General features: G+C 40.7%; 1 protein-coding gene across 1 annotated transcript; it reads left to right on the top strand.

Annotated features, from left to right (window-relative positions):
* The first annotated feature begins 606 nt into the window (after positions 1–606).
* Positions 607–25,919, top strand: atf3 (activating transcription factor 3). The gene is made up of 4 exons (XM_069931336.1): positions 607–717; positions 21,850–22,088; positions 22,270–22,377; positions 24,426–25,919. The coding sequence occupies exons 2-4, from the start codon at positions 21,861–21,863 to the stop codon at positions 24,621–24,623; spliced, it is 534 nt and encodes a 177-aa protein (XP_069787437.1). The 5' UTR covers positions 607–717; positions 21,850–21,860; the 3' UTR covers positions 24,624–25,919.
* Positions 25,920–27,762: the final 1,843 nt, after the last annotated feature.

Here is a 27,762-nt window from a genome sequence, read left to right as displayed (position 1 = left end):
GACAAGCATCGGTTTTGGATTGGAAAAATCGAGATTTATTTTGAATGTTGTTTCTCTCGAATTTTTGTTCCTAATGGAAGAATATCAACGGCGTGGCTTGAGCTGTTGGTTTCTACAATAAACTTCGTGGCATGGATTGGTCCATCTAAAGTACAGTAACTGATAATAATGATTTATAATCTTGTCATTTGTACTTTTTTTGTACAAAGTGTATCAATGTCAAAAGAAACCCAGCAGTGTCAGTACTAATAGACTGTTATTGGTGCTTCTCAAAATAAAATACATGTTTTGGAAAATTGTTGTCCTCAAGGCAACTTGTCTATTTTAGACAAACAGCTTAAACATCGAAGTTCGGGACCCCTCATCAGATAGATGCCTGGTGTCTACTGTCACTTCGTTGTTCGGAGCCACATTTGCTCATTACTAGACCATCCCTGGGTTTCATCAAACTGATAGGATCCTCTTATGGTGCGGGGAACTCAGTTCCCTTGGACTGGGGCTGTTGCATCATCACGTGGAAAGCTTCCCCGCTCTATAAATAGAATGACGTCAGTTGCCAAGGCTTGTAAATACCAACGCTCAGACTCACTATATAAGGGCAGTGATGCAACCTCGAGCGGTGTTCCGCAACTCATTCGGAAGCGGCGCGGGTTAGGCGGCAGAGCGGAGAGAGCGCGTCGCTTGTCACAGCGAAGCAGCAGCCCCCCGGAGCCAGAGGTAAGTCCGCTCGCGTCCTGCCAATGGAGCCTGGGGGATCTGAGCCTCTCTCTCCCGGGCCAGTTCCAGCCTGAATGTATCTGGGTGGAGGGATCCGGAGAGAGACCCTGCTCCCCCGTAGACTTTCAACGCATGTCTCATTCTGAAGACGGGAACCGTGAAACGTTGCCGTCTCTGTGACTGCAGCGCACTTCGAGGGGCGGAGAAGCCCCACGGAGAGCTGTCAAAGCCGAGGAAGGCTGTTGTGATCCTTCCGGTCTCGTAGAAGGACACACCGAATCGATCCTTCTTTTGCCTGTCGAGTTTACTGGTCGCGGCGACTCTCTGCCCGGACAGTTTACCGCAACACCGGCCAATCCTCTCCAGCCGCCGCGCTTTAAGCGGTCGCCCAGCCCCGGACAAAGTTAACCAACAGTCCCGATCTGCTTAGTCAGAGCACCGAGAAGCGGCGTCACTAGTCAGATGATACAGTGGAGTTTCCTGTAAATAGAAAGGGCCGAAGTTTTCCAATCGCTGCAGTTTGTAGTTGTAAAGTTCACCCGTTGCAGTGCCTCCATTTCCACGCAGGATGGAAACGCGGAGGGTGTCAGCCCTGACCTGTTTCCAATCTCAATTGAATGACATCATGTCAATCACTCCCACTATCCAGTCTTGGAAAAGAAGGACAAGGCAGTACATTTTGTGTACAACAATTGCAACGCTTCTTTGTTCCCCTAATTCTGCACAATTGGGGTGTGTGACTTTTTCTGGACTTGGATTGTTTGGCCTCTGCTCAGAGTTGAGCGTGCCCTTTGGTGTCAGAAGCAGTGAGGAGATGTCCCTCTGTGCTCACACTGCCTGCATGCAGCCAGTCAGTCGCTCCTGAGCGTGGAAGCCTGTTCGCTGTTGATTGACTGTTCGGGAAGGAGGAGCTCTCTCCAGGAAAATATCTTTGCCTCCCGGAAAGATCTTCACTCCTCCCCTGAAAGGAACTGTAGTAAAACGTACGTCTGGTTTGAATGTTTGGAAAAGGCGGCTGTATTGTCAGGGGCGGGTTAGGCTGCACCCACCTGCAGCGCTAGCGTCACCGAAACATCGTTTTCCATTCCTGTCTCAAATTCAATGCAAATGATGGTTGACGTTCCAATGACTTCATTATTCAACCACAAAGCGCTTTGCAAGGCCAGTTTAAAATTTAGAAACGTCATGTGTTTGTGCGACATTTTTAATCTAGTTTGAGGTTGCACAATATTCTAACCAGGACCGCAGGGGAACTGATCCTTGCTGGACGTGGTCCAGTCGCATCTGATCACAAACACAGGTTCTTCTGTCCCCTCGCTGATCCCTGGGGTGAACTTTGACCCAATGCTAAAAATTAAACAGTGTTGTATCCTGTATTTTCAGGTCGTCCCTTTTCTTTCTCGTTCATGCCGTGGTCGCATTGTAAAGACGAGATACTAACCAGATCAGCAATAATGAATTAAAATACTATAAGCAATAACAGTAGTTTAATACCCTGCCACTCCATTCAGTTTGTAAATTACTTTGTGGTATTTAATGTCTGTAAATATTGCCATAAGCATTCAGGCATTGTAATTTAATGTGAAATAGCAGTGGAAAACAATCAATGGAATAATTGAATTGCATAATGTTTTAATTAGTAACACGTTGTGATGAAATGCTTAAAATGAACATTTAGTTTCTATTTGGCACTGTGGTGAAGACTAATAACTTGAAGTCAAATCATAAGGCTATATTTTTAGCAGAATGCAACTGTAAATTGAATCAAAAATAATTCTTAATTGTGACAATTTGTCAAATCCACCTGATGAAATTCAGCTGGACATTTGCTTTACAAAATGCTGTCAGCAGACCTGACAGTATTTGTGCTTTGAGATTGATTGTTGAACCATCATCAGATTTGGAAAATTGAGAAAACTGGCACATTCATGATTAAGGGTCCTAATCCAAAATGTTGACTGACCATTTCAACCTATGCATGACCTGCTGGATTCTTCCACCATCTCATTGTTTGTTCAAATTCCAATATACATTTGGTTTCTGATCAGTTGTTCTGTACTACAGCCATTTTCCTCCCCATATACTACATACCAAACCAAATGGCATCCTCCAGGGCTGTCCAAATTGTTGATCTTTAGACCTACCTGTTTCCAATCTCAATTGAATGACATCATGTCAATCACTCCAACTATCCAGTCTTGGAAAAGAAAGACAAGGCAGTACATTTTGTGTACAACAATTGCAACGCTTCTTTGTTCCCCTAATTCTGCACAATTAGGGTGTGTGACTTTTTCTGGAATTGGATTTTATTCCTGTTAGATGTTGCATCATCGAAACTTGCTATTGTGTATATCGTAAGTGGTGCTTGTAGAAATTGTAAAGTTTCAGTAACATATCAAGAATGTTTAATAATTTTTAAATGTTACATGAGAATCCATTTTTGTTAACTTCCCACTGAAAATGGCATGTATTCCAAGACTTCCTAAACTAGATTTGTATGTGTATGGCAATCTCTTTATCCTAGTATTTCTTCTCACTTGTTTAGTTTGTGTTGAAACTTAATAGACTAAATGGTAATAAATAGTTTTTTAAAAGGTCCATAACGTTGACTGATCATTTCTATCTGTGAATGCTGAATTCCTCCAGCAATTCTTTGTTTTCTCAAGATTCCAACATCAGCAGTTTTTGGGTTGGACTAAATCAGTGGTTCTCAACCCTTTCACTCATAGACCACCTTGTGTATTCCTTTACTTACCATGGACCACTGATAACAAATCCACACACTCCCTGGGCAAGGGGTGGGGAGCTATTGAGCTTGTCACTTCCAATAGATTTTTTTTGTGTATTTTCTGGGGGATGGGGGGGTGTTTTGACACATTTACAATCGTGTTTTGCATATTAGGTATTGTATCACCACAGTCTGCAGACCACAGGTTAGTAAACACTGGGTTAAATAATAATGCAATGATTGCATTGGTTTGGCTCAGATGCTGCCATGCAATTGCAGAACACTTTGGAGAAAGTTTAATTTTGATATATAATTTAAATATAGTGTCAACTGCAATGAATTACCAGAATAGAAAGAAAGTACAGATAAAGAATTTAGTTTTGTTTGAATCTCCATTAGGTTTCAATTGTAAATGAAACCTCTACAGTTGGTTGATGTAGTGCAGGTTTCACAATTAATTTTGGAGGAGCTCACCTCAGTGAGGTTTTGGGCATCTTGAATAGTCTTTGTTAAAAGCAATTAACAGAACTGTGATTTATATCTATCTGATGTGTTTGAAAGAGAAAATTCTACAAAACATGGTCATTACCATTTTAGGAGTAACAATGTGGGGGTGGGGGGGGGAACTTACCAAGTCATTAAGTAACACTGAAGTTAAGTGAAAGAATACAGTTTTGGTGACGAGTAATGGTGACTTGCTTTCCTGATTTGATTAAATCTCCTGCGTCTCTGCTAAATATATCCTGTATACATTCATGTTGAACTTGTAAGTTGAAAATGCACTTCATTATTAACTTTATTCCAATCTGCCCTCACTCTAAGGATAGAGTATTTGTGTGTGTTTTTAAATGGGTGAAAATGAAAGCAGGAATACTTGTGAATATGGGTCTATGGAAATCTGACATAAAATGTAATATAAATCTAAGGTGGTTGTTATTCAAGATATATTGAATTGGTCAGCAGTCTTGTATGCAGCTTTCCTTTGTTCACTTGCCTGCTTTTCCCTGAAAAGGGTATGTGGAAAACAAACTCCTGCAGGTTGGGGTGTTCAGGGATAGGTCTTAATTTTTTTAAAAAATCCTGATATTTCATAATTAAAATTGGATAATCCACCATTTCCTTCATTTGAGGTGCTATGGACCATGAAATTGAAGGTGGGCTTAGCCTACATGCTCTATTGGCTAACAGGACAGAATGGGCTGAATAACCTCCCATGTCATATTTCAATGAAGAACAGAATTTTTCAAATGGTAGTTGATGAAGAACATCATCAAGGATGCATCTCTCCCTTACTCTTCTTCCATTTTTATTCTTCTTCCATCCGGTAGGCACTACAGGAGCTGTCGTTCTCGAACCAGCAGGCTCAAGAAGAGCTTTTTTTTTACCTGAGACTGTGACCCTGCTGAACCTCAAATCACAGCACTGAGTGGTACTGCCCTCACATTGTACTGTCAGTACTTTTATAGCCACTTGCTTGCTGAATGCACTTTTTTTATTTGCACATATTTATTTGTATATAACCAAAAAGAAAACACTTGTTGGATGCTAATTGTATTTCATTGTATTTTACTTGGTGCCATGACCATAAAGTTGACAATGTTTAAGTAGGTCATTTTTATTTTAAAGTCCAAAGCATCAGGGATATTGGATGGTGAAAGGAAAATAATGTGTACTAAGAGCTGGGTGAAAGGTCATTATGACTTCTTGAATGGCAGAGGATCAACACCACCTTTTACTGTTCCTCAGTTCTGAAATTGACCTGCTGTGCATTTTTGCCTTTTTGGGAAAGGTGCCGTTTGCTCTGTCAGGCCTTCTGAGCTTTGAAATTTTCAACGTTAAAATGATATTCAACAATGATTTGGGTAAAACAATGGTCAAAAGAAAAAGTCAGGACATTTAAAAGGAAAATTAGCATGGAATATTTCAATAGAAAAAATGAAGGCAATGAAATGGGAGGTAGAGGGATTGTTGTTTGGAGAGGAGGGACACTTTATCAATCAGAATCATTCTTGATCATTGTGGAGTCTGTCTTTTATCCTTGGGAATCTGTCTTTCACTTAATTCATTGTGGCAAAACCAATATTTTGTGTTTAATGTCTATTGCCCACAGCTGAGCTAACTCCAATCATTTTCTATACTTAGAAATTTGATTTAACCTTTATCTAATGTGCAAAATGCACATTGTGCTTCTGGCCAATCAGAAACCAAAAACATTCAAATGAGGACATCCTTGCTTTAAGAAATTGTTATCATGGTTCCCTCTCTATTTAAAATGCTATCTATGCAATTTTAGACATTTTGCAATGATCATAGCTGCATGTCAATTGTGAGCTGACTGCTGGGGGGAAAAGGTTGGCACCGTTAAAATGCATTCTCCATGGCAATCAATTTACTACTGGGCTGGAAAGCAATAAGAATAGGTGTAAATATTTCAAGTGCCTGCAAATGTTATTTTTATCTGTATAAATGGGCCTAATTAGTCCTATTTAAATAGGGAAACAGTGACAAACTGAAGAATCATACTTGTGGAAAATGAGTCTAGCAGGAAAATTAACAATTCATTCAAATGTCCCCAAAAAAAATTATTTTAAAGGCCAAAATGATGTGCTGAATGAGCAGGTTTACATGCATTTGCTGCTTGGAGAAGGGACAAACAATTTGAACTTGAGGAAAATGGAGTTCATTCTAGTTTTGGGAAGCACATCATTCATCAGAGGTTACTTCAGGTTATTTGCATTTTATGAGATCATTAGTCATCATTAGTCATCATTGGCCACTTGTTTCTTGTGTCCTCTCCCTGATTGCCACCAAAATGAAGATTTAAGGACATTGTTTGCAATATTAATAGAACCATTTAACAGAAAACTTGTGAAACAAATCCATGAAGTTAGCATCAATGATTTGTCTGGGTGTACTTGCTTTTTTTCCTGTGTAATTTCTTCAAAGGAAAAACAAATACGCAGGAAATCTGCTTGATCCATCTCATTCTCTGCTTATTGCAACTTTAAAAACTGGCATCAAAAAAAATCCTGTCAGTCAGTGATAATGATCTCGCTTAACTATTAATGCCAAAACATTATCAGTAATCTTATTTCAATGTCCCAAGCCAAAAACTGCCATTTTATGACTACCCACAAATTGGAAGAACACCTCATTAATCTGTCTGGACACATTCCAAACAAATCTTTCCCCTTAAGAAGCACCCTACTTTCTATTTGTTCTAGCCCATTCCAGATATAGAAAATGGGGTAATTGGGGAGTGTAGAGTCAATAAGGGTTTTGAGTTGGAATTATCAGCATTTATGATCGTTATTACCTTCTTTAAACTGATCCCCAAAACCATTCAATCTTTAATGTACTTATTAAATTCTACAGGATGAAATTGTGATTTTTTTTTAAATTTTTCACATTATGAACAGTATTAACCAAAATGCACACAAACATTTTCCTCTTGAATATACAGTATCATTTTCTCCCCTTCCCCCCCCTCCCTTCCCACCCCCTCCAAACCTATTAAACGTTCAACATATACAATACAATAAACCCATTAAACAATGTCATCACACAGTGAAAATAAACAAGAAATTTGTGTCATCTACTTTTACACACTGGGTCAGTTCATTTTGTCATTTTATCATTCTATCATTTTAGGGGGTGGAGGTCTGTGGTAGGCCCTCTGTGTTCCATGTATGGTTCCCAGATTTGTTCAAATAATGTGACTTTATTTTTTAATTGTGTTATTTTTTCCAATGGAATACATTTATTCATTTCCATGTACCATTGCTGTACTCTCAGGCTCTCTTCTGATTTCCAAGTTGACATTATACATTTTTTTTGCTACAGCTAAGGCTATCATAATAAATCTTTTTTGTGCTTCATCCAGTTTGAGGCCTAATTCTTTACTTCTTGTATTACTTGGAAGAAAGATCTCTGGATTTTTTGGTATGTTGATTTTTGTGATTTTATTTAATACCTGATTTAGATCTTCCCAAAACTTTTTCACTTTCTCACATGCCCAAATTGTTCCTGTTTCATTCTTACAGCGAAAACAGTCTGATACTGTTGGGTCCCATTTATTTAACTTTTGGGGCGTGATATATAGCCTGTGTAACCAATTATATTGTATCATGCGTAACCTCGTTTATTATATTTCTCATAGTTCCGGAGCATAGCTTTTCCCATATTTCATTCTTTATCTTTGTGTTTAAATCTTGTTCCAATTTTTGTTTGGTTTTACAGCTTATTTCATCATTTTCTTTCTCTTCCAGGTTGATGTACATGTTTGTTATAAATCTTTTAATTATCATTGTGTCTGTAATCACATATTCAAAACTGCTTCCTTCTAGTAACCTCGGTCTGCTTCCCAGCTTGTCCTTTAAGTAGGTTTTCAGTTGGTGGTATGCAAACATTGTACCATGAATTATACCATATTTGTTCAAATGATGATAAATTATTTCACAAAAATCAATTTTCCATTCTTTTAATTCCTTTTCTCTCCCATTCTCTAAAGGAAAGGTTATCTATTGTGAAAGGGATTAGTTGATTTTACGTCAATGATTTTGGTATTTGGTAACTTGTTTTTTTTTCCTTTATTCCTCCTCTCCTGGAAGTAATGATCCAAATAGAAGAAACACAAAACGTGCCAGATTCATGTAAAACAGCAATAATTACAGTAATACCAAAGACGGGGAAAGATCCACTAACACCAGCATCGTATTGACCAATATCTCTACTTAACACAGATTATAAGATAATAGCTAAACTATTAGCAAACAGAATGGCCGACTGTGTACCAAAAATAGTAAAACTAGATCAAACTGGATTTATTAAAAAAAGGTGAACAACGGACAATGTCTGTAAGTTCATTAACTTAATCCATGCAGTACAAGGAAATAAGATGCCAACAGTGGCTGTTGCTTTAAATTCAGAGAAAGCCTTTGGCAGGGTAGAATTGAATTATTTAAAGTATTACAGAGGTTCAACTACCAAAGAAATATATTAATTGGATTAAAGCATTATATGAGGGTCCAGTGGCGAAGGTGACAGTAAATGGCTATATATCGAACCAATTTAAAATAAGCAGGGATGTCCACTATCTCCCTCACTGTTTGCTTTTGCAATAGAACCATTGGCAGAACTGATAAGAACAGAAAATAAAATAAAAGGGTTTAAAATTAAAGGAGGAGTATAAAATCAGTCTATTTGCAGATGACATCATAGTATACTTAACAGAACCAGAATTATCAATAAAAGAATTGCATAATAAATTTAAGGAATATAGAGAAATATCGGCGTACAAGATCAACACAAATAAAAGTGAAGCAATGTCAATGAATAATGCAGATTTCACAAAATTTAAAAAAAGAATTGCCATTTAAATGGCAAACAGAAGCAATCGAATATTAGACTAGATAATAATCTAGGCCATCTATACAAATTAAATTATCAGCCATTAATGAAGAAATTACAAGATGACTTGGAACATTGGAAAGATTTACCTCTAATGCTGATAAGAAGGGTAAATTGCATTAAAATGAATATCTTCCCAAGGATACAATACCTATTTCAATCATTACCAATTCCCTTAACAGAGAAATTCTTCAATGAGCTAAAGAAAATAATAAGGAAATTCTTGTGGAAAGGGGGGAAACCGAGGATAGTGCTAGATAAATTAAAAGAATGGTACCAACAAGGTGGTTTGCAGCTACCAAACTTTAAGAATTATTATAGAGCAGCACAATTAAGATATCTCAGATTTTTATCAATCAAGGGAAAAACCAGATTGGATCAAGATAGAGCTAGATAAAATAGGGAAGAAGGTACCAGAAAATATACTTTATAAGTGGGATGAAAAACTGGTGCAATATAGAAGTTCATCAGTACTGCACCATCTGTTCAACATTCGGAAGAAATTGTATGATTTGCAGGTGGATCGATCACAGATGTGTTGTAGACACCTTGATAGGGTTTCTTGCAGAAATTCGTCACTGGGTTTTGATTTGCAATCCTGCTGGCCTCTTCTGAAGCAGGAGGTGCTTTCCAGATGACACTGGAGCAATCCAAGGCTGTCTCAGACCCAGGATTATTGCTACTATGTTAGTGGATGTATCTGACTGAGAAATAACCTCAACAGTACAAGCCGTTTGCAAATATTGTTACAGATATGGAACTCTACAAATGCTACTTCCATTTGTGGTGGTGGTTTAAAAAGATCTGCTGTGGCTGATGGCACTGGTCAATACCAATCGGTGTGTTCTGAGGGCTGCATTTGCTGCTTTTTTTTTCTGAGCACTAATGTGGGTAATTTATAAGATTTGGGTTAGATGTTACTAGAAAATAATTCCGTGCACTACTTCTAGCAGAAGTGGTCCATTGATTTTTCAAAGTTTGATCTTTGGATTCTCATTCCTCAGATAGAACTTGACTCTATTCTAAATTACTTGCCCAAATATTTCACCTGGAAATAATTGTACAAGAACATTTCATTTTTCTGCAGATTTCTCTCTATTAAAATAGAGGCAGACTGCTAACAAAAGGTAATATATAAACCTGGCTCTCTGACACTTTCTGCTCTATTGATGCTCAATCTGAATATGAGGATATTTAAAATTGGTATCAGCATCTTGATTTTTCAATGGAGACCATTAAAATAAGCTTTCTGTATTTATATTTGTGGACAAATCTCATTATGAAAATTCTTTGGAGATTTGGAAAGTTTTAGCCATTCATGGCCAAACTACTTCACTAGCTCAATGGATCTGATAAGGGCAGGTCTACAATCACAGCATCTGCAGATTCTTGTGTTTCAGGTCCGTTGTACTGACGTGCTATTGTGTTTGATGGAATCCTGGGAAATTAAACTATAATGAGGATTGTAAAGTCAATGCCATCAGGAGAATAGCCAAAACCCAGCAAGTTTTTGTGGTTCAAGCTATCCCCACTATAAAAGCTATATAGTTGTCCATTCTTTCCAGTTGAGTCAACAACTTTCTCACACAAATGAAGTTGAAAACTATTATTGAAAGGGGGAGAAACTTTAGATCAAACTTTGCCAGTGTTTTTACTGTGCTTTCTTAAGACAGGACAGAAGCTGTCATCAGAAAGATTTTGCGCTGTGTTAAGTTGTCAAAGGCTTTGGTCCAAGACATAAATTTAAACCATGTAGTGTTGAAATACAATTATTAACTCTGTTTATGGTGTTCAGTATTTAAATTGTTTTGCATCCTATGAAAAGCCTTATCAAAGTTGTATTATGTAAAAAGGAATGCTGCAGTCAATGCCTCCCAGTTCTTTTTTCTATTAATCTCATTCTGCATGCCAAATGCAATGGGGGCCAACAATTGTATTACAGGATGGCTTTTAACATTCTCCCCCATTTAGTCAGACATACCTTTGTGTGTCCTAATGTTTGTAATCCTCATGTTGGATCTTGCCTGGTGATGCAAGACCTTTAACTATTGCTGCACAAATACTTATGAACAAAGTAAATATCACTATATTACAAATTGTTCATAACATAATAACATAACAATTTACAGCACGGAAACAGGCCATTAGGCCCTTCTAGTCCGCACCGAACCAAACACCCCTCTCTAGTCCCACCTCCCTGCACAATGCCCATAACCCTCCATCTTCTTCTCATCTATATACCTGTCCAACCTTTTCTTAAATAATACAATTGACTCCGCCGCCACTATTTCTCCCGGAAGCTCATTCCACACGTCTACCACTCTCTGACTAAAGAAGTTCCCCTTCATGTTACCTCTAAACCTCTGCCCCTTAATTCTTAACTCATGTCCTCTTGTTTTAATCTTTCCTCCTCTTAACGGAAATAGTCTATCCGCATCCACTCTGTCTATCCCTTTCATAATCTTAAATACTTCTATCAAATCCCCTCTCAACCTTCTACGCTCCAAAGAATAAAGACCTAATCTGTCCAATATCTCCCTATACTCTAGATACTTAAACCCAGGTAACATTCTGGTAAACCTTCTCTGCACTCTCTCCACTCTGTTTGTACCCTTCCTATAATTAGGCGACCAGACTGCACACAGAACTCCAAATTAGGCCGCACCAACGTCTTATACAATCTCAACATCACCTCCCAGCTCCTATATTCCACGCAATTATTGATAAAGGCCAGCATACTAAAAGCCTTCTTCACCACCCTATTAACGTGAGTTTCTACTTTCAGGGAATGATGTACCATTACTCCTAAATCTTTCTGCTCTTCTGTATTCATCAATGCTCTCCCATTTACCACATATGTCCTATTCTGATTCTTCTTACCAAAATGAAGCACCTCACACTTATCAGCATTAAATTCCATCTGCCATTTTTCAGCCCACTTTTCTAAGCAGCCCAAATCCCTCTGCAATCCTTGAAAACCTCATCAAGTAAATTGCTATTTTCTAGGAAATCATTGTGGAATGAATATATCTTTTCATTTGCATGACATCTGAAGTTTACACCATCTTTCTCCAGCCTTTGCTGGAATTTAGCAAATTGATTGGGATGAACTCAGTCAGTGGCAAAGTGATGATATTATTACAAGTACTTATACCTATTGATAGTCCTGGCTTCTTTAGGGTAATGGAAAGTGCCTCTTGGAGGAGTAGCAGTTTGGATTTTCTTGGTTACAAAGACCTTGCTAATAAGGAGGGTGCAAATAGCAAAACTATTTTTGTTTTATTTGGTGACAGTGAAATGTTAAAATTGTGTTTGTCAATTGCAGAAATTCCCAGATTTCAAATTTGATCAAGCCACAGATTAAGATTAGTTATCCTCTGTTACAGTATATTCATTTCTAATGAATAAAATCAAACCATTTGATTTGGAATCTCTTGATTTAAGCTTTCATATGAAACCCAGCACCACCTGTACCCAGCAGTAAGCGTTCTTTCCAGTGAGGCTTTGACAAAATCCTCCAACTTGAATGGGTTTGCCATGAAGCATGCGGAGTATTTTCTTGTTGAAGTCGGTTATGGCTGCCGAAGTCGGTTATGGCTGCCGAAGTCGGTTATGGCTGCCGAAGTCGGTTATGGCTGCCGAAGTCGGTTATGGCTGCCGAAGTCGGTTATGGCTGCCGAAGTCGGTTATGGCTGCCGAAGTCGGTTATGGCTGCCGAAGTCGGTTATGGCTGCCGAAGTCGGTTATGGCTGCCGAAGTCGGTTATGGCTGCCGAAGTCGGTTATGGCTGCCGAAGTCGGTTATGGCTGCCGAAGTCGGTTATGGCTGCCGAAGTCGGTTATGGCTGCCGAAGTCGGTTATGGCTGCCGAAGTCGGTTATGGCTGCCGAAGTCGGTTATGGCTGCCGAAGTCGGTTATGGCTGCCGAAGTCGGTTATGGCTGCCGAAGTCGGTTATGGCTGCCGAAGTCGGTTATGGCTGCCGAAGTCGGTTATGGCTGCCGAAGTCGGTTATGGCTGCCGAAGTCGGTTATGGCTGCCGAAGTCGGTTATGGCTGCCGAAGTCGGTTATGGCTGCCGAAGTCGGTTATGGCTGCCGAAGTCGGTTATGGCTGCCGAAGTCGGTTATGGCTGCCGACGTCGGCTATGGCTGCCGACGTCGGCTATGGCTGCCGACGTCGGCTATGGCTGCCGACGTCGGCTATGGCTGCCGACGTCGGCTATGGCTGCCGACGTCGGCTATGGCTGCCGACGTCGGCTATGGCTGCCGACGTCGGCTATGGCTGCCGACGTCGGCTATGGCTGCCGACGTCGGCTATGGCTGCCGACGTCGGCTATGGCTGCCGACGTCGGCTATGGCTGCCGACGTCGGCTATGGCTGCCGACGTCGGCTATGGCTGCCGACGTCGGCTATGGCTGCCGACGTCGGCTATGGCTGCCGACGTCGGCTATGGCTGCCGACGTCGGCTATGGCTGCCGACGTCGGCTATGGCTGCCGACGTCGGCTATGGCTGCCGACGTCGGCTATGGCTGCCGACGTCGGCTATGGCTGCCGACGTCGGCTATGGCTGCCGACGTCGGCTATGGCTGCCGACGTCGGCTATGGCTGCCGACGTCGGCTATGGCTGCCGACGTCGGCTATGGCTGCCGACGTCGGCTATGGCTGCCGACGTCGGCTATGGCTGCCGACGTCGGCTATGGCTGCCGACGTCGGCTATGGCTGCCGACGTCGGCTATGGCTGCCGACGTCGGCTATGGCTGCCGACGTCGGCTATGGCTGCCTGTATTTTCCAGTAGAAGTGAAGAGCAAGGCTGGTCTGTAACAATCTTCATATACAGTTCTTATTTCCTGTTATACAATCAATTAACAACAAAAATAAGCTATCCATTAAACTAATATCAATTGCCATTTATATAGAATTCAAGTTTTGTACTCTCCATTTTAACTCTAATATATACTCATGAAGCTGACAAACTCCAATCTCTATCCATGGCCAATGTACGTGTTTGGTAATTGGGTTGGGATTATTGAGGATATTAGCATCTTTTTCTTGGCTCTTCAAGAAGCTCCACCTGCCCTCATAACACCATCATTCTTTTATTGTAAGCCATAATACACTGGGAATGCACATCTTAAATCATCATTCAGATCCACTAAATATCCCATCCATTGTGTGGGTGACAATTAGTCAATTAGAATTAAGTCCAGGAGGCTGGCTTCATTCATTCTAATTCCACACCTATTCTTCCTACTAATTTTCCCTCTCCATGCCATTTTCAGTGGGAATAGATGGGAACTACTCTTTGCAGACGATGCTGCTTTAGTTGCCCATTCAGAGCCAGCTCTTCAGCGCTTGACGTCCTGCTTTGCGGAAACTGCCAAAATGTTTGGCCTGGAAGTCAGCCTGAAGAAAACTGAGGTCCTCCATCAGCCAGCTCCCCACCATGACTACCAGCCCCCCCACATCTCCATCGGGCACACAAAACTCAAAACGGTCAACCAGTTTACCTATCTCGGCTGCACCATTTCATCAGATGCAAGGATCGACAATGAGATAGACAATAGACTCGCCAAGGCAAATAGCGCCTTTGGAAGACTACACAAAAGAGTCTGGAAAAACAACCAACTGAAAAACCTCACAAAGATAAGCGTATACAGAGCCGTTGTCATACCCACACTCCTGTTCGGCTCCGAATCATGGGTCCTCTACCGGCACCACCTACGGCTCCTAGAACGCTTCCACCAGCGTTGTCTCCGCTCCATCCTCAACATCCATTGGAGCGCTTTCATCCCTAACGTCGAAGTACTCGAGATGGCAGAGGTCGACAGCATCGAGTCCACGCTGCTGAAGATCCAGCTGCGCTGGATGGGTCACGTCTCCAGAATGGAGGACCATCGCCTTCCCAAGATCGTGTTATATGGCAAGCTCTCCACTGGCCACCGTGACAGAGGTGCACCAAAGAAAAGGTACAAGGACTGCCTAAAGAAATCTCTTGGTGCCTGCCACATTGACCACCGCCAGTGGGCTGATAACGCCTCAAACCGTGCATCTTGGCGCCTCACAGTTTGGCAGGCAGCAACCTCCTTTGAAGAAGACCGCAGAGCCCACCTCACTGACAAAAGGCAAAGGAGGAAAAACCCTACACCCAACCCCAACCAACCAATTTTCCCCTGCAACCGCTGCAATCGTGTCTGCCTGTCCCGCATCGGACTTGTCAGCCACAAACGAGCCTGCAGCTGACGTGGACTTTTTACCCCCTCCATAAATCTTCGTCCGCGAAGCCAAGCCAAAGAGAGAAGAGATGGGAATTTACTTGTGGTTTTATACCTATAGGGAAACATTTGAAATTGGGTGCATTTGGGACTTTTGTGTCAGACTAGCAGATCTTCCAGGCTACTGCATGTTTTTCCTATTAATAACCAAGATGCTTTTAATTTACTTTTTTGGATGTTAGGCAGTATTACAATGAGCTATACAGTGAAGTGGTTAAGCTTGAAGGAAGCCTGAAAAGCAGAAGTGGAAGGGAGAACAAATGGAGCTTTAATGTGTCCGGTGACCAACCATCAAGGTTTCTGTGCAGCAGGAAAGTGAATGGTCAATAATTTTAATCCACTGGTTATCCAGTTTCCTTCATAAACAAAGCCTTAAGTTGAAACTCCACTCTGGCAGTAGGAATTTGGATGAACAAATCAAGAATTTCTAAAAGATTAGGATTAGTAATTAAAAAACAATCCATAAGATTGTTGTGAAAAATCTCTGCTCTGGTCATCCTTTCTTAATTTCACTACCAATCTCTCATGCATAATCTCTGAACTCCAACCTAATTTTTTTCCCAACCGCATACTGCCCAGTTCTACCTCCTACTCAAGATCCGCAAACCAATTGTTCCAGTAGACCCATAATCCCCATCCACATCCACAATACTTCACAGGCCCTCCATCACTTTAACTTCCAGTTGCTTGGACTTGACTGCCTCATCTTTGCCATGGACATCCAATCACAATACGCCTCCAGCCCCACATACTGCTTCCCTCCTCCAGCTAGCAGAATTTGTCCTTGCCCTCAATAACCTCTCCTTTGACTCATTCCAGTTTTTCCTAATCAAAGGGGTAGCCATGGGTACCTGCATAGGCCCCAGCTATGCCTATCTTTTTGTTAGTTACATGAAGCATTCCATGCTACAAGCCTACATAGGCAAGGCTCCTCAATTCTTCCTCCATTTTGGTGCTGCCTCATGCACCTGTGATGAGCTTGTCGACTTCATTCACTTTGCTGCCAACTTCCATGCTGACCTCAAATTCACTTGGTCCATCTCTATCAACACCCTCTGATTTCTTGATCTGTCTTCATCTGGGGAAATAAACTCTTGACCGATGTTTTCTACAAACTCTCAAACTCCCACAGCTACCTTGACGACACCTCTATACCCTGTAAGGATTCCATTCCTTTCTTGCAATTCCTTTGACTCAATCACATCTGTTCCTAGGATGAGGTCTTCCATGCCAGATCATCCAAGATGTCCTCCTTTTTCAAAAAATGTGGCTTCCCCTCTATTACCACCAACTCTGCCCTCATCTGCACATCCTACATTATCTACACAACTGCCATGTCCCCTCTGCACAAGAAGGACCTGATTGCCCCTTGTCCTCACCCACGACCCCTCCACATCCAAAATAGCCTCCTTTGCCATTTCTGTCACCCACCACCGGATAAATCTTCCCTCTCAGACTGGAAGATCACTTTGCTGTACATCCTGGCTTTGCCTGCCACAATCATGGGAATCCACTTCAGTTCCCCATTCCATTTATGCTGACATGCCTGTCCATTGGCTCAGCACTACCCAGGCTGAGACTGCCCACAAATTGGAGGAACAATGTCTTCTATTCTGTCTGGCCACCCTCCAATTAAATGGCATTTCATCAACTTCTCTGGTTTCTGTTAGCCTCCCATCCCCAATTCTATCCCTTTTCCTTTCCTCTAGCTCTTTTTGTCTCCCTTCCACCCCCTCCCCTGACCAATTCTCACCTCTACTCTCCTGTCCTCCTATCCAGTTTCGATTGTCACCTTTTTGTCTGTTGGTGTGCAACCCCACTGCCCACCATAGAACCCCTTTATTTCTCTTTCCAGCCATTTAATTTGGGAACTTTCCTGCTTTTTACTTGTACCTTGATGAAGGGTTCGGGTCCAAAATGGCAGTTGTGGATCTTGTACAGATGTTGCGACATCGTCTGAATTCTTCCAGCATTTCTGTGGCTTGACTAAGTAAAACAAATAGTGGGTAGTGAATTGATGGATTTTCAATTGGAATTTAAATCCAATTGAATCTCACTACAATAACTGTTTCAATGTAATTATGAACCAGATAAGATGAACTGCCTATTACTGTGTTACAACCTCTGCAATGCCAGTGATTATTCTGGTACATCTTGTTCACACCCAGTCTCCATGTTTATGGAATGTTTAAATGTTTACCACCTCAAAAGGAAATGAGCTGATTATTAATGACCATTTTATTTAAATGATGCCTGTGATTTTTCTTTTATCCTAACTACCTATTAGTTCGTAAGCTGCACAGAGCCAAAAGTTGATTGGAGAATAGCTTGCATTTTTGTTGTCCCAGCTTGCTCATTGTGATTCTAATAATTTTGTAGCATTTTTGATGTCTACTCCTGACAAATTATGTGCTAAATGATAACAGTGACTTTCTGACACCCTGCGTTTCCTCTAGATGTCTCTGGATTGATGAGAAATTTAGAAATTAAGTGTAGAAGGAGAACATCATCTTCCCAGGCTAGAAAGATTATATTGAATCCCATTCCCCATTTTTAAGAATCATGTACAGCATGAGTTTATATTAAAAAAAAATCTTTTTAGCCCAGTTTGTCATCACTGACCAGTAAGCACCTTTTGCATTAATCCTGTCTCCCAACATTTGGTCTGTAGCCTTTCTGTGCTTAAGTAATTCAAGTGCTCATCAAACCAACTTCAACTACCCTCTCTCAGGCAGCATGTTCCAGATAACACTTGGCCTGTTGTATTACAGGCTATGGCATTTTAGGTATTCATTTCTACTCTTCTAGGTGGTGAGTTCCAGATCTTCACTATTCTTTAATTTCCACTAATTGCCATAAATGTTTCCTCTCTAAGTGAAGTAATTCCTTGCTGCTCATCCTGGCTAGGCCTTGCAGTTTTATACAGCTCAATAAAAGGTCCCGTATGTCTTGTAATAAAGAAAACTACTATTGTATACCTTCAATAATTTTTCTGGACTACACAACTATCATGGCCCCCTGTTCTCTTTACCTCTACATATCTGTGAAGATGTATTTCAAAGACTCTTCTCTTTGTTTACATTTCTTATTGCTATAACTGCCACTTAATGAAGTCGAGCAACTTGTATTGAGTAGTATAATAAGCAGTGAAATGAACGAGTGATTTAATCAAATCTCAAATTGTGGGAGACCTTTTTTCCTGATTGATTGTGGTGATTTACAAAAAAAAAATGGGTGGTTCTGCTATTTTGAAGCAAACAGTGAGGAAAATGTGCATTGGTTTCTCAATGGATAACTTTTCCTTGTTTCTCTATTTCTTTCCATTGAAATCTCAATGAGGAACACCAGCTCAGTGGAAGGGGGATACTGCATACCTCTACTACAGTGCATCGAATTGGTGGAAGTGCTCTGTTCAGGATGGAACCTTGAGTTCTGACACAAATCATTCATGGTTGTGTTACTGTAATAAATAATTGATCAGCAGGGTGTTGACAGGGCTACATTCAGTAAGGGTTCATACTGAGCTGTCAAGGAACAGCTGTCTTCTAATCTCTTGGCTGTACTTTATTTTTCTGAACCACAGTGTGACATCACATCCCTTCATTGACAGCTCCCTGTTTCTTGGAAGTGGACATCGTTCTTCAAATTGCACTTTGACAACTTTGTGTGATGTCAATTCCAGTATAATTCTTGTCTTGTCACAGTCATTAGTGACTAAAGGGTTACAGTAACCATTGGTTGAAAATACTTCAGAATTGAAGTAGACTCCAGTGAATTAGAATATTTCAAAATATTCTAATCAAAATGTAATTAAAAAGTTCTTAGGCTTGTAAGAAAAGTTGGTAGAGGATGGGAAACCCTGGGACCACCTCACATTTAAAGCTATTTCAATTTTTTAATCTATTATTGCTCCAGTTTCAATGCTTGAATGTTATCTTTGAGATTACAGTATCCAACTATAACTGAAACAGAGAAACTGATGCCTCTGCTCTGTGCTGATTAAGCCAATTTCAGCCAGTCATGAAAGTTGTTGTACCATCAATTGCCTCAGCACCCAGTGCTATGAAAAACAAAAGCACTGAAAGGGTGAATGACCTTCAACTTGGGCACACATTTAAAGAATGATAAATTTGAATAATAGAACTAGAAAATAGTTTACTAAACTATTCTCTAGAGGGCTTTTTGCCAGTAGCTGAGGGATGAATATATCTGAACACACAGAACTATTTTCCTAAAGATGTATTCATATTCCCACTAAATTTCTATACAACTTTTACAGGGCTAATTTCTGAATCTCTACTTCAGGGCCTTCCTTGCTTAGTTAAAACATAATGGGAGATTCTGCCCATTTAGATAGAATGGACATCATTGTTTCCTGCTGGGTGCTCATTTTCTAAATTGGGCCCTTCCATTGGAGCCTTGAGCCTCTGGTGGTCAGAAAAGCTGGTAAATCTGAGGATACAAGGGGAGGATTGGTTTGTCACTGATCTCCTTTCTCTATTCTGCTGATGAAGAGAGCTTGGCAGCAGCATGACTGAACTTGTAAAATGATTAAAATGGATATTTAAATTTGTGCCCCACAGAAGATCACATCAGATGGCATGATTTCACCAATCTAAGTCCATTTTGATTTTTAAATTTGTGTGACCTACTGAGTTTATAGCCAGTACTTGTTTACCAAGCTATGTTCTTAATTATTAACATTACTCTCTTCAGTACAATTTTAAATTAGTTGCCTATCTCCTAAACACACCCCTTGATCTCTCTGACCTTTAAAGGTGCCACCCCATTTACAATTCCTTTCCTCTCAAGACCTTGCATTTGGTGTAACCTTTCAAATGTGTAGGTACTTCTCCAAATTGTTTTATTTCCCTACAACCACATTGTCTTTGCTACTGTATTGCAATACCTCTGGGCAAAGTCACTAATTCTTTAACATATCTTGAAGATCAAAGCCATTCACTATGGCCCAACCACAAACTCTGACCATTGAACACAAACATTTGATTACTCCCAGGCAACCATTCAAATAATTTATAACTTTGTCATTTTTGATTCAAGATGCTCGTGTATATTGAGACCATGTATTTTTTCTGTAATGCTATCTGATCCTATGTTCTATTTTTCTACTGAAAGCTGCATGCATGCCATTATAATCTTGAAGATTTGACCATTTCAATAAATTTCTGGGTTGTTTATATAGTCCTGCCCACCAGAAACCTGTCATTCAAAATTTTGTTGGATGTGCTCAAATTACTCTTCCCATTCATGCTTTCTGGTTGTAACAGTCATCCTTTTAATTCAAATTTCTGACCTGGCTCCTTGTTTTCTTTATAATTTCCTCTTTGTCAACAATCTACCTAGGCATCTGTATGCTTCCAGTTTTGTCTGTTATTCATCAGTATTTAATTATTCCACCAATGGGGGATGTGCCAAGGCTCCAACCTATGGAATTTTCTCTCAAAGCACCTCCAACTCTGCTCCTTTAAAGGTGCTTGTTAAAAGCTACCAAGCGAACTCCTAATCTATCTGTATGTGACTGCGTGTTGTGGTGAGTTTGAGGTGCGTTGCTATACTGCTGCAGAAATGTTCCACATTATCATTAGACCCTTTCATGCCAAGTCTCTGCCTGGAGGCTGGCTATAAGTGCAGAGGGTGCAACTGCTCTGTTTCCCACAATGGTTCCAGCTGTATGGGGATTATGGGTAGGGAAGACTGCCATTGGCCTGCAGTGTTTTGAGTGGCCTGGTGAAATGACGGAGAAGCTGGAGGGGCTGTCACAGCTGCCCTGATGGTCCCCATTGGCCCCTCCTGCCCTGAGGGGGTCGTGGAGGCAGTGGGGCGATGAGTCACGACATCATTAGCTAGCCCCTTGCAGTGGCATTACATTCATGCTAGGCGGTGGAGCATAGCGCTCTACCGATGATCCTTCTCCGAGAATGATTGTAGTCCATGCCTTGCAGCCAGAAAGGGCACATTCATAGAGATAAATCTCCAGACATAAGAGCAGAGAATCTGTGCCTTTACAGTTGGGCTTTTTAACTGCATGAAAGGGCCTATTGACTATGGAGTCTGTAACCTGATCCTGTGAAGTGACTTGAGGCCTGGTGGGTGGGAAAAAAGGCATATCAGACTGCAGACTGCACCCTGGTAAGGCTAATGGATTACAGATACCATGAACCTGCCATAATCAGCCTTTTAGGCACAGATATGCAAGGTCTAAATAGCCATTCTCAACCTTTTATTGGCTATGGCCCCCTTGGGAGTCTGCTCAAAGTTTATGGACCCATTTCCTTGTGAAGCAGTCAAGAAGTTTTGGATTCTTGCATGCTTCTCTCCTACTGAGAGGTGAAAAGAGAACTCTGCTTCTACTTAAATGTGCCGTGGCCTCGGGGGTGGGGGGGGGGGGGTGGGGTGGTGGTGAGAGTGAAAGACTCCCATTGATTATGGCTGCTGCAAATTGTATTAATCCTTTAAGGTGCTGCATTATGGAACAGTTCCAGACCTGTGGCTTTGCTTCCTACCATCCCCAATCCAACCAATCAGAAGTTTGTCTGTCCATCTGATGTTGGGAATGACTAGAAATTGAGCTGAACATCCATCAGCTACTTTAATAAATGGCACTGGAGTGGGCAGTATACAAAGAGAAATGAGAAGCAAACATTTTGAAATGTTAACTGAATTTCACCAACTTAATTTGGTTGTCAATCCCCTTTTCAACAGACAAGGCGAACATGCTCCAACACATTGGACAAGGATCTGCATCAGATGTCCGAACAGCGGCAGTTGTTCCATGTACCTCGCCCTCTATGTCTTTTGTGTTTGATGAGTTTACGAACATTACACCTTTGGTCAAGGAAGAGCTGCGATTTGCCATTCAAAGCAAACGGGTATCAAATGGAGCACCAACCATGGAATTTGTACTAGAGAGTGAAAGTTCAAATGAGGCAGTGGAAAGACTGGTATGTTGATTAAACTTCAAATACTGAAGTTGTACTATAAAGTGAGCAGTGATACGGAAAACATTCAGCCAATAACAAATGATCTTGGTTGATATTTGATATTTTGGTGCTGCATCCATGTTGCAACAAATTAAAATTTAAAAAAAAATTAAAAAATGAACTTGGATATTAATTCTTGCAGTTGACTCCACATGAAGATGAGAGGAGAAGAAGAAGAAGGGAAAGAAATAAAATAGCAGCAGCCAAATGTCGAAATAAAAAGAAGGAAAGGACAGACACGCTGCAAAAAGTAAGTGTTTATTCACCCAAGTACATTTAATTTGACCTGATGTATGAATCCTGAGTTACTTTGATTTGGTGAAATTGGGCTTGTCAATGAAATGGCCATTTTCTATCTGAAAGAACTGTGCTGTAAGGCATGCTTATTTTCTAAAGCCACTGCGCTATTTGTTCATTTAGAATAATTGTTTGCCATGTTCGTGTGAGTGGGTGAAGCCTGAAAGTTTTTTTTTTCCCCAGTACAATTCGGGTATTATTCCTCAAAATAAATTCACTTTGTTCCCTGCCAGCAGTCTTGTGACATCGTAATGTAATGGCTATTCAATATTGAATTTCAGTTTAATTTGAGTGAGGTGCTTTTGTGGAAATATAAGTAAATAGTTGGTCACTTGTGGATAAAGCTTTGAGATAAGCTATGGAAACTGAAAACTTCATTTTGGAATTGGCAGAAATTGATAATGCAGTAATAATTTGGAGTGAATCTGCAGTTGAGGACTTTATCTTAGTCGCTTGGAGCTGCTAAATGGCACTGAAGTTAACTCTTACTTCGGTTATTGGCGTTCTCAAAAGTAGCCTCGATGTAAACCAAGGTGAAGAATCTAAATCAAAATATCTATGAAGCTAACTATTTACATGCAGAATTCTTGTCTTTGTGGGAGTCCAATCATTATATATTTCTAAATAACTCTTTAATGAGATTCTTCCTTAAACCAAGCTAATTTTTGCACAACCACGTGACAAGGTACGTTTTCCATTTTGTTTCAAGACTAAGTAATGAATTAAAATTGCCATTTTTGGGTTGAGTTGTGCTTCAGAGTACACAGTCTTTTATGTCACTGGCATACCTGCACATTCACCACCCTTTATCAATCAAGGCAATAAAATGCAACATTCAAACATGCTCTTGAAACAGTCTGCAGATGCTGTGATTGTAGTAAAAGCACAAATGCTAGAGGAATTCAGCAGGACTCACCGCCTCCATAGGAGGTAAAGATGTACTGTATAACCAACATTTCTGGCCTGAGCCCTTTAAGGTATGAGATTAAAAACAGGCAAGACCTTGAATTAAAAGGCTGGAGAGAAAGAAAAAAGGGCAGAGGGAGGAGCACAACAGATAAAGGTGTTAATTGGATATTGATAGGAACATAGGAAGTAGGAACAGGAGTAGGCCAAAAATGGCCCATCGAGCCTGCTCCGCCATTCAATACGATCATGGCTGATCTAATTTATGACCTAATTCCACCTACCTGCCTTCTCCCCATATCCCCTAATTCCTCTAGCATGTAAAAATTTATCTAACCGAATTTTAAATATGTTTAAGACAGAGGAAATGTAAAAATTGATCAGTGGAGAGCTGGAGGAAAAGGGACAGAAAAGGAAAGGGGGGGGGGGAGGGGAAAGGGACAGCTAGAGGAAAGAACAAATAGGGATGGACCCTTCAACTGATCTCTTTTTAAACTAACAATTCCATGGTGGTCATACTATGTGAATTGGTAGTGGGACCACATGTAATAACAGTGCCTATTTCTCCCTTTTGTAATTTGGATGTCCAATTAGTTGTATGTGTCCAGCAGGTAATATGGAAAAATGTGCTCCAGATAATTAGTTCTATTGGCTTCAGCATTTCTGAAATCTCAGGTTTGTAATTTGAGTCCATCTTGCCTCTCACGCCATCTTATCTGCCCCAAATAAGTTGTCATCCTGCTTTGAATATTTCAAATTCCTCTGTCTCCTAACACTATTTCAGGAAAACGAGGATTGGGCTTATTGAGCAATAATTTTCAAGATGCCTGTTTTTGTTTAGCTTGTGTTAAAATACAATTGCTATATTCTGATCTTGGGATTCTGTTTATGTTTCATGTGGGGTTTTTTATATAATGTCCTTGCAGGTATGCTATTGAGGTCATGAATCTTGTGGAATCTATCCTTTTAATTCTATCCTTTTAATTCTTGCAATAGTTTCACAGTAGCTGTCTATACACACTGAGTGTCATTTTAAACAGTGTCTTTGATCTTTTGAAATATGAAGAACCTAACATGGGAAAATTTTGTCTTTAGGAGTCTGAAAAACTGGAATCTTTGAATACAGAGCTGAAAGCACAAATAGAGCAACTCAAAACTGAGAAGCAGCAGCTGATTTACATGCTGAACCTGCACAGGCCCACGTGTATAGTCAGGGCTCAGAATGGGAGAACTCCAGAAGATGAGAAAAATCTTTTCATCCAACAGATCAAAGAAGGAACACTACAGAATTAAACCCTAAAGAAATTTGATCCTAGATCTGGATGATATCTCCCAGGAAACACTGAGAACAGAAGTACCTTAATGTTAGTACATTACTGACTTGCTAAGGAAGGACTTTCATCTGTTTCACTAACTGTTGAACTTGGAAAAGCCCTGCATATAAACTGCATGCAACTGGGAGGAAAAAAACACTTACTCTTTTGCCTTGACATTAGGCTGCACAATTATTTTTTTAATTAGTGACGCAGGCGTCATGCCTTTATTGTTTATTGTTCATGTACCAGCATGCCAGCCGTGTTTGTGGTATTGTTACTTTTGACACTGTTTGACTCTTGTATCTTGAAGCTTTTCACTCTGGTCTAAAGCACTTGTAGTTGTTCAGAATGTTATTGTGAGCGTGTTAGATGAATTTTGGAAGGAAAAGTAATGTTATGAAAGAATCTAAGCATGTATGTATAAGTACTAAAGAGTTTTAAATGGAGTGCTCTAATTTTTTTCTACACTGATAGTTGAGGTTTGCCTTTGATACATTTAATAATAAAATATTATGATATAATTTGCTAATCTTGATTTCTGTTATGGGATGAAAAGGATACTTGCATCTAAGAGTCTTGCAGGACATTCCACAGCTCTTTACAGCCAATCAAACACTTGAAGTCTTGCTCTCAATGCATTCGACATATTGCCAATTAGTAAAGCGTAGATGAGCTGAAATGGTAATGTTGGTTGTGGGACTATCTTTTTCCAAGGCTGTAAATAGTGCAAAACTGAGCACATTGCCCTGTCTTCTACATCTGTATCCATGTGAACCAAATGTGATACCACACCAGAAGGCTGTTAACTAATTCTTACCCAGCAGTCTTGGTACCTTCATTCTTTGGCTGATGGTGGGATGGGGGATTAGCACAGGTTGGCTACTTGATGACAAGTGATATGTTCTCTACATGTGACTCAGGAGAGATCACACCCTTGGGACAAATGTTGATCTGATTGCTTAGAAAATCATGCTATCATTGGGTGCTTTGTACGCTATATAATGTTGCTCTCCAGAGGACTCACTACTTGCCACTACCAGGGCAGGAAGCCACCTTCTATCGGGTGCTAGGAATCTCACGACACATTGTCAGAGTATACTGATTGAAGCAAACTGTATGTATATATTTACCCATTGGCCAACTGCATCTGTAGCCTTTCTCACAGACTCCTGAATAAAGATGACTGTCCCTGAGCCACTGGTAAGTTTGGGACAGATGACGAGGTGGGATGTGCCTTCATTCTATTGCTAATAAAAGCCTCAGTTTTGCTCAACTTCAGTCTTTTTGTTTAGCTGTTTAGCTTTATCCTCATTGATGTTTCATCACCTGCCTATCATAATCCTTCACTGTTCGCATCTGTATGGTCGCATACAGAAAGTTTGACATTAGCCCCTCAGAATGATCCAGCAAAAATAACAGTGGTGATGCATTTCAAGTTGGCGTGCTGTGTGATTTGAAGGGGCTGCTGCAGGACACAGTGGTCCCTTGCACCTGGTCCTCACCTTGATTGTCAGTGTCACAGATTCCATAAATACGGTCAGAATATATACAAGGCATTACTATGGCAGAGTCCCTTCAATATTCTGGAGATTGCCACCAATCACAAGCTTAACTGGACAAACTATATTGGTGCCATGATTACAAGGGAGGTCAGAGGCTGGTGAATGACTTGCCCCCCTGATACCCCAAAGATTTTATACCGTCTACAAATCCCATTCCTGAATTGTGCCGAAATGCTCATCATTTGCCTGGGTGAATGTTGTGGCAACCCTTAAGAATCTTGATCATGCAGGACAAAGTACCAGTCTTGATTGGTAGCCAGCCAAGGTTAGTACACAGCCCCTCCCAAACCTTTGACCACTACATCAATGTAGAGAAAAGCAACAGGCATAAGAACACTGCCACCTGCAGGTTCTCCTCAAAGTCGCACGTTATCTGACCTCAGAAGTTCACTGCCATTCCTACATTATTGGATCTAAACCCTGAAACACTCTACTCAGCAGTACCGGCAGAGGCTCATCACTCTACAGTCTGTAGTGGTTCATGAAGGTAACTCGGTATCACTTGAGGGCACTTGGGAAAAGGCAATTAATGCTGGCTGTGGATTGCATAAATTAAAAAAAAAAAATTGCACACTGCTGTCAAGGTGGAAATGAATGCTGAGGACAGGGGGTGGGCTGCCTTGTTGGAGGAAATTAAATGTCAAGTGAAGAGTACTCAATCAGGCTCCTGCCTTGCGTTGTCGTTGGTGAGATGTGGTAGTTGGGGAGAGTGCAATTGGCTGCTGAGAATCAGGGTTAATGACCTGGAAAATTCTCAAGGGTTGGCAATGGGCTCGGGATCTGTTTGAATGACAGAGTATGGGTTGCTGAGCAAAAGTGACAAGGAGTTGCAGGGTGGAGGAGCCACCACTGTGGATGGACGTGAATAAGAGTTGCTGAGTAAATATCTTAAGGGGCAACTACTGTATGTGGATGGATTCCCAATGTTGGCTGGGAACCTGCTGAGGGAGGTTATCGATTTAAGCTGTGTCGAAGAGAGTCTCAATTTCACACAATAACCACACTCATTGAGTTCAGACAATAGGAGAGAATGTGTTGGGAGAAAAAAAATGCATTCACTAGATGGTGCTGCATGTCTGTCCTGTTAAGGCATTAGTCTTGCATCATTGTTGACAGTAATGTAGGCAAGATGCACTTCAAGGGAAATGCTTCAACTAATGTCATTTTAAAAAATTCTTGTTCTGTGGAGAACACAAAAAAACAGCATCTATATTTTAGAAGCGGGAGTGATTGTTCTGCCTGGTGTGCTGTTCAATAAGCACATGCTGAACTTTTCCCTCTGCACCACTTCCATGCAGTCACCCTATCTCTCTTCTCTCTCTTTGGCTTGGCTTCGCGGACGAAGATTTATCAAATACCTTATCACCTAAAAACCTGTTTGTCTACTTCTTCAATCCATTCCATGACTGAGATTCCTCCACCTTGGAAAGAAAAATCCAAGGAATCAGCAGCCTTTGGGTGAAGAAATATCCTCATGGTTTTATTCCAAACACTGACCACCTCTTTTGGATATTGCAGAGAAACAGGGCAACATTTCATGTTGATGGTTAAGGT

The sequence above is a fragment of the Narcine bancroftii genome, chromosome 4 (genome assembly GCF_036971445.1).
Source record: "Narcine bancroftii isolate sNarBan1 chromosome 4, sNarBan1.hap1, whole genome shotgun sequence".
In the NCBI taxonomy this organism is placed as follows: Eukaryota; Metazoa; Chordata; class Chondrichthyes; order Torpediniformes; family Narcinidae; genus Narcine; species Narcine bancroftii.
Note: the sequence above shows the minus strand (reverse complement) of the source record. Positions and strands in the feature narration are given on the sequence as shown.

Coding starts and splice junctions, on each gene's coding strand:
- atf3 (XM_069931336.1), top strand. CDS start 21,861: ATGCTCCAACACATTGGACAAGGATCTGCATCAGATGTCCGAACAGCG. Junction 22,089..22,269: donor ATGAGGCAGTGGAAAGACTG/GTATGTTGATTA, acceptor TAATTCTTGCAG/TTGACTCCACATGAAGATGA. Junction 22,378..24,425: donor GGACAGACACGCTGCAAAAA/GTAAGTGTTTAT, acceptor TTTTGTCTTTAG/GAGTCTGAAAAACTGGAATC.